This window comes from Malania oleifera, chromosome 8 (assembly GCF_029873635.1).
Source record: "Malania oleifera isolate guangnan ecotype guangnan chromosome 8, ASM2987363v1, whole genome shotgun sequence".
Taxonomy (NCBI): Eukaryota; Viridiplantae; Streptophyta; class Magnoliopsida; order Santalales; family Ximeniaceae; genus Malania; species Malania oleifera.
Genome location: NC_080424.1, coordinates 29,315,045 through 29,322,491, shown reverse-complemented (window position 1 = coordinate 29,322,491; position 7,447 = coordinate 29,315,045). Strand labels below are relative to the sequence as shown.

Below are 7,447 nucleotides of genomic sequence, written 5' to 3'. Positions count from 1 at the left end.
GCCAGGGGATGAACCACTTGAGCTCAAGGTGCGGTTCATTGTTACCATTATTATTAAAGTTTTCGTTTTTGTGAAAATAGTATTTGGTGTCACTCTCCAAAGCTTTAATTGCAAGTGATTGATCTTTAAAGCATTCATTTTGGCTTTGATGAGGTTCCTGAGTTAGGACTTCAACTAGTTTAATTATAAAATTGTAAGGTTTAAATTGTTACAAATAAAATTCCAAAGAGTGAAGTATAATATTGTAAGAATTTTTCTGGAATGACTTAAGAAAAAGTATCCTTTAACCAAAAGTTAAAAAAAAAAAAAAAAAAACTGAGTTGATGATAATTACAGACTAGAAGTGTCCAAAGTCATAACTACTGTGGTTGAGTTTAAAAATTAGTATTGATTGTAAGTGCTAGTAAAATGAGTGGCATTTGGAAATCACTTTATCTTCAAAGCCTAATGAATACATAGTAAGTGTAATATTATGTTTGGACAAATAACTAATATATTATAACATATATAAAACAGTATGTGATTATTAAATTATGTTGGTAATATTATTAAATAAATTTTTTGTTAAAGGTTTTAATTAATATTTAAATTAACATTTTAAGTGTTTTCTAATTAACAATTTAATTAATATTTATGTTTGTTAACATTTATATATTTTCTATTTTTTATTATTTTTTGATGAACATATCATTAATTTATGTTTATAATATTATTAGTTTGATAATAATTTTATATATCATCATTAATTCCTAATATTCTTTAGAGAGAGAAAGAGATGGGGACTTTTCTGTTCGAGGTTTCAACTTTGAATCTTGGTAAGGGTAGGAGGGCGTGGTGGATGGGAGAGGGCTACCTCATTGTGTAGCCTAGGTTTTGTGCCTTGGGAGGAAAAAAAAGAGAGACTTAGCAAAGCCCCACTAGACTTGGCGAACCACTACTAGAATCAGTGAGAGATAGTATGAGGTGAAAAAAGAGAAGAGGCCTAGGAGCCCTTCCTAAACACAAGTGAGAGAGAGAGAGAGAGAGAGAGAGAGAGAGAGAGAGAACTTTCCAAAGCACCACCATTGAAGCGGCAGAGGTAGTGTGAGGTAGAGGAGGGGTATGCCCAAGGTCCCTCCCTCGACACAGGCCCAAGAAAGAGAGGGTGATTTGGCAAAGCACCACTAGATTTGGTAGTGGAGGTGACATAAGGCCGAGAAGAAAAGGTTTAGGGTCTTTCTGGCGTAAGCTAGAGGAGGGGGGATGTCATTTGGTAGTGGAGGCAGCAAGAGTAGGGAGGAGAGAGCAAGCTATTAGTCCTTATGCACACGTCCAAAGAATTTAGGAGAGAGAGAGAGGGGAGAGAAGAGGGAAGCTGTAAAAATTACAACCTTTTCGTTGCCTATGTAGAGTAACCATTTCTAAGTGAAAAAAAAAAAATGATACTTAATTGCTTTTCAAAAATTACTTTTTTTTCCCTTAAAAATTGCTTGTGAAAATTCCTTTTTGCAATTGCTAATAGTCATTTTTTGACCAAACATTGTCATAACTTAGATGAACAATTCAAGAATCAAGCTAAAACAAAGAGAAGAAATTTGTATAGGTATTGAGAAAACTAAAGGAAAATCAGAAAGAAAATCAGGATGCATTAAATATGGACAGTGCTGCATATTGATTTTCAAGAAAGCTGGAGAAGCGGCTTGCTGATTTTTAGGAAAGCTGGAGCTAATTTTCAAGAAAATTGGAGGAGCAGCTTGCTGGTTCTGGAGCTGATTGCTGATTTTTTGTCTTAGCTTTGTATATATATATTGGGAGAAGACATCTTGTAATTTCAAAAATAAATATTCATATAGTAACAAAATTTTTTGCCAACACCAAATATTCTTTTTCACATGGTATCAAAGCAAGAGTTTTTAATGGTGTTTATGAAAAAAATAGGACAAAAACTTAGGTTTTCAATGATCTCGGTTGACCGACCCATGCACGTTATAATCACCTCACTTGATTGACCATAGTCTTTTGGTTAAGATACATATGTCCAACCGACCGAGCATGTTTTCTCTTGAAATGCCAAGCCGACTAGCCTTAACTTTGGCCAAGTTTGTGTAGCCCACCCGATTGGCCATCTTAGAACAAAAATGCCTTAGTCGATCGGCCTTTATGCCCAGGTGACCAGTTCATAAGGCTCGGTCGACCGAACTATTATAACTTTACATATCGCCTATGGCCAGCCGACCAACATCTTGCACAGTCGACCAAACTCTTGAGAAAATTCGAATTTTGCCTTAGGCTGGTTGACCGGCGCATTCCCCAGCCGACCGTACCTCTCGAGTTGGCCAGATTTTTCAGCATTAAATTTCATTAATTTTTTAATTAAAATTTTCTAAAATGACGAGCATGTCCCCAACGGTCATAATGAATTCTATATATAGCCCATTCCAAAGCATAATTAGCACCTTGATTAGCTTGAAATTCTCTCTAAATTTTTTGTGCTTTAAATTCATACTCTCTTTACTATTCCTTTGAAAAATCTCTTTAAGAGAGCTTTAATTATTTCTTTTACTCCCTTCACTTGCAAGGTTATTGCATTTGAGGGTTGTTTTAGAATAATTCTTGTGGGCGTTTATACCATCATTTTTAAAACACTTACTCTCACTCATCTTTCATTTTGAAAAACAATTTTCAAGAGTAAGATTAAAGTTTCTTCCATATATTTTTTTGATAAATATTTTTGGAAAAACTTATTCTAGCTTGTGAATCGTTTTGCACATCTATTGCAAAATCCAAAAGTTCACATAGTTTTTTATTGCAAAAATCTTCTTGAGCAAATACCCTAGGCTTCTCCTATATTTATTTTAAAATATATTTTTGAGAAAATCTTTAGGTAGGTTAAGAAAATTTTGAGCGTATTTTTATTTACATATCTTTGCTTGAAAGGTATCTTACATTTATTTGGGCAAAAATCATTTGAAGGTAAAACCCTAAATTCTCCTACTTTTTATTGAAAAATATTATTGAAGAAATTTATTTGGCTTTTAATCTTTAAAGGATTTATCATATATATTTTATTCAAAAATTGCAAAAGTTGTTTTGAGAAAAACATACATACTTTACAGAGCTTAAGTTCATATCATTTGAGAGTACATTTTTGAGTTTCATATTTGTACATCTTTGCTTTCTGAGAAGCATTTACTTGTATGAAAAAATTTTATACTTATATGAGATTGGTTTGGCCTAGTAAATTGAGTTAGGGAGACTCCGCCCTATAAGAAAGAACTAGTTTGACTAAACTTGATAAATTGAGCTAGGGATACTCTATCTTGCAAGGAAAACCGGTTTGGCTTGGCTCAACTCGGTAAGTGAGCTGGGGAGACTCTGTCCATAAGGAGAAGTAGTTTGGCTTCGTCCGTAAGTGAGCTGGGGTGACTCCGCCCGTAAGTAGAAGTGTAAATAGCGTCGCTCCGCCCGATTAAGTGAGCACATAGTGGAATCCTTGGATTGTTGGCTCAAGGCGAGGACGCATGCTGGTTTGGTCGAACTTCGATAAAAATATCGTGTCTGAGCTTTCTCTTTCCTTATTTCTTTAACTTCCGCACTTGAATGATATATTTAATTTGTTGTGCATGATTTAAATTTTTGCATATCTTTATATTTGTGGAATTGGTGATTGCTTATAACGACCTTAGGTTGCGATATACTGATTGTGAGTTTTGAAATTGGGAAAAAAGTAATCTAAAATTTTTTAAATACCCAATTCACCTAGAATACACCATTCCTGTCACAATTGGTGAGGAAGAAAACAAAAAAAAAAAAAAAAAAAAAAATTGGGAAGAGAAAGCAGAAGGTGATGGAATTGAGAGTATAGAGACTAGGGAATAACTGAGGTAGTGAGGGTTTTTAAAGTGAAAAATGCTAAAAGTTAGGCAAAATTAATGTTGCTAAGTTGGATAAGGTAATAAAAGTAGTTAAAATGGTTATAAAAGTTGCATAATGAGTGATGAATAAATAGAGAAGAAGTTGATGTTTAATTATATTTTAAAAATATACCAACCAATCAAATTGAGAAATCTAAATTTTTAATCAATGAGATAATAGTTAGAAATTAAAATTTTTCAAAAATATGAGAAAATTAAGCTTGGGATTTGGAGAGATTTGAAGGCAGAACGATCTCCTTTAAAACTTTAGTATAGATACACACTATATATGATATGCATACACAGTGCCTTTTTTGACTAAAAAATTATTTTTTATGTTCAAACTTTAACATATGTTTTATAAATATGACTTAATCTTAATTTGGTTGAATTTATTCTTTATTAGGAATGTTTTATATTACTTTTAAAATATACTAACATTTTTCCAAAAAAATGTTTAACTTTATTTGTCTCTATTAATTTACTACAAGTATAAATGTAAATATAAATATCTACATACAATGTTAGTTTATTTCTTTTTTAATTATATGAAAGTTTTTTCCTTTAGGTTCAAACATTTTTTCATACTCTTTAAATGTAGTTTTATCTAATTTTGATTGAATTTATTTTCTATATTATATTATACAATTATTTTTTAGGAATATTTGGTCTTACTTTTAAAATAGTAATAATATTTTGTCAATAAAATAATTTATACCATCCATACTTATATAGCCTTTTACTTTTCTTTGGAATGTTGGTATTATTGAAATTTACTTTTAAAAATAAAAATATTTTACAAATTTAATTTACAATTACATCTTAAATAGGAGTTTTTAATTTTTTTTCAAGATAATAATATTTGTCCTTAAAATGATTTACAATATTTGTATTTTTATATATAGTATAGATATATAGACGTGTATGTTATTTATTATATACATGTATTTAATATTAACCTCTAACTAAGTTAAACTTAATTGAGTTGACTCAAATTTTTTAAGAACTTCTGACGGAATCAAGTTTTTGAGACAAATTTCGATCTTAATATTGTCCAACCAAATCAAATTCAATTATTATAATATTCATTTATAATTAAGTTGAAGTTAATCGAGTCAAACTCAAATTTTAAAAACTTTTAGCCTAATCAAGTTCGAATTTAATAATTTTAGAATCGATCAAACTTGAGTTAAATTTTTCAATCATAGTATTTTTCAATTGAATCAAATTTAACTATTATAATGCGTTTACTTGAGTCAATATATATATAAATATTTAATATTAATCTATAATTAAATCAAATTTAAGTAAGTCAAATTTAAATTTTAAAAGATTTTAATTCAAATTTAATAATTTTGTCATCAATTTCAAACTGAGTTTTCATTTTTTAAGTTTTTCAGTCGAATTGAATTTGACGTATTGATTGACTTGACCTACTGCAACAGAGTGAATACCTTAATGCTAGCATCATTGCTTTCACTTATCCCTAGAGTGAAAATTATAAAATCTAATTTTTAGTTTTTTCGCAAATAGTTGAAACTAACCACAGAAACAAAAGACTGATAACATAAATAAATATATTTTTATAATATATTTTTTCAATGAACAAAAAGAAAAATAGAATATATAAAATAACAATGGTACCAAATAGAAGCTATGCTAAAATTATTATCTACCTAAATTACAGAATTTATTCACTATTTTTTGTTTAATACTTTTTACCCAAAAAAAATGACAAAATATTGTCTTTGGCAAATTAGGTCCACAAGTAATTTTAATTAATAATTTGCAAGTGGCACCCTATTTTGCCTCCGCTACATTTGCGGATTCCAGCTGTTCCCACTAAACAAAAGCTAGTAGATTAGGGGCCAAAGTATAATATCTGAAAGATCAGTGAGTCTTTTTAATAATTTTCGAAAACTTAAAAATAAAGTGTGAAAGCAAAATAAATTGAGAGCTCGTTGCAAACTTGCAGGCTGCAGCAGCTCTGCGCTCCGCCTGCGCTTCGCTCTCTGCGGTTCGTGCAGAAACACGAAAAGCCCTAATTACTACTCGTAGAGTGGCCGTTCAGGTAAATTTTCCCCCAATTCATCTTTTTCAATTTGTTCTTGTTCGTAACTATTTTGTGATTAAATTCATACCTTTAATGGACATTGGAAGGTTTTCCCCTAATTCTTCTTCGACATGTCGTTCTTGTTCTTCTTCTTCTTGTGATTCATAGCTATTATTTTAGATTTATAATCAAATTCATAGCGTTCATGGAGTCTGGATAGTTTGTGGACTCATCGCCTTAATCATGAAAATGTTAACTTACGAAAATTTTCTTGAGAGAATTGTTGTATTCTTTTATTCAAACTGAATCGAAATGTTCGAGAGATACTTTAAATTTGTATTTGTGTACATTTGGATAAATATAATATTATAAGAATTGCTTTTAAAGTTTTTATGTAAATGATGAAAAATTTAAAAATAAGGTAATAGAGTTGCAATTGTTTTGAAAACTGAAAATGAAAATTTCTTTTCATAATTGAAGTGATTAAAAAATAATGGTGGAATGGGAAGGAGGAAGAAATTGTCTTTCCGACTATTCAAAAATAACAAAGTCTCTCACTAGCTATTGAATTTGAATTTATGGATTTGAATAAAATATATCATGAAAAGTAGTCATAGCATTAACATAAAACATGAAAATCATTAGAGGATATATAGTTTGCGCTATAAAAAATATTTACATAAAATAATATTTTTAAAAATCTCATTTTCAAAATGGAAAGTCTATTACGGAAATATTTTCTATGTTATAATATTTTCAAGAATATATATAGATTTTTCATGTTAATGTTCTTAAGAAATATTTCAAGAAGATGACCGTTAAATACTAATGTGTGATCAATATAGGAAAGGTATTTTTATTTTCAATACAAAAACTTATTAAAAATAGGTATTTAATTAAATAAAAATAGGTATTTAATTAAATCGGTTTCATAAAATTTTGAAAATAATCATAAATTTTAAAAATTAAATAGTTGAGTGATTCACTTACCCATGCAATGTTTAATATCTCAGGGCTTGTCTGTAGATGTAAATGTTCGTGATGGAGGAACTGTTGAAGAACCAGGTATTTGCAACCCATGCGATTGCCGCTGTTGGGTCAGTGACGTTGGGAACTGCTCTCACTTACCCTCTCGATACCATCAAAATCCTTATCCAGGTTTCATCTTAACCCCTGTTTCACTCCTTGATTTTTCTTGTTCAAGGACATGCTTGATTGGCAATAACGCTTCATAAGTTTCTGCTTCTTCTTTAATCCATCGTGCTGATTTGTTGAGATGGAATTTGAGAACAGGTTGGGTCAGGTTCCAGTAAAGTTCTAACCACAGCTCAAGTGCTAGATAGAGTTCGATCATTGTCAGGAAATTCGGGTAACTTCTAATTCTTCATTAATTTTCATTTTATGTTCTCTTCTTTCGAATTACTTGAATAAATTGATTTTTAAATGTTTTTAGTCTTTATGAGTTGGGGCGGAACAAATTTATGATTTCAATAACTTATTC

General features: G+C 30.1%; 1 protein-coding gene across 2 annotated transcripts in view; it reads left to right on the top strand.

Annotated features, from left to right (window-relative positions):
* The first annotated feature begins 5,803 nt into the window (after nt 1-5,803).
* The window catches only part of LOC131161960 (probable S-adenosylmethionine carrier 2, chloroplastic), a 43,642-nt gene continuing 41,998 nt past the window's right edge, over nt 5,804-7,447 (top strand). The window contains exons 1-3 of one of the 2 annotated variants that reach the window (XM_058118031.1): nt 5,804-5,964; nt 6,960-7,104; nt 7,240-7,315. In XM_058118031.1, coding sequence (XP_057974014.1) covers nt 6,979-7,104; nt 7,240-7,315 — 202 coding nt within the window. In that variant the 5' untranslated portion in view covers nt 5,804-5,964; nt 6,960-6,978. The remainder of the gene's footprint in view (nt 5,965-6,959; nt 7,105-7,239; nt 7,316-7,447) is intronic. The other variant, XM_058118032.1, reaches the window with a different exon arrangement.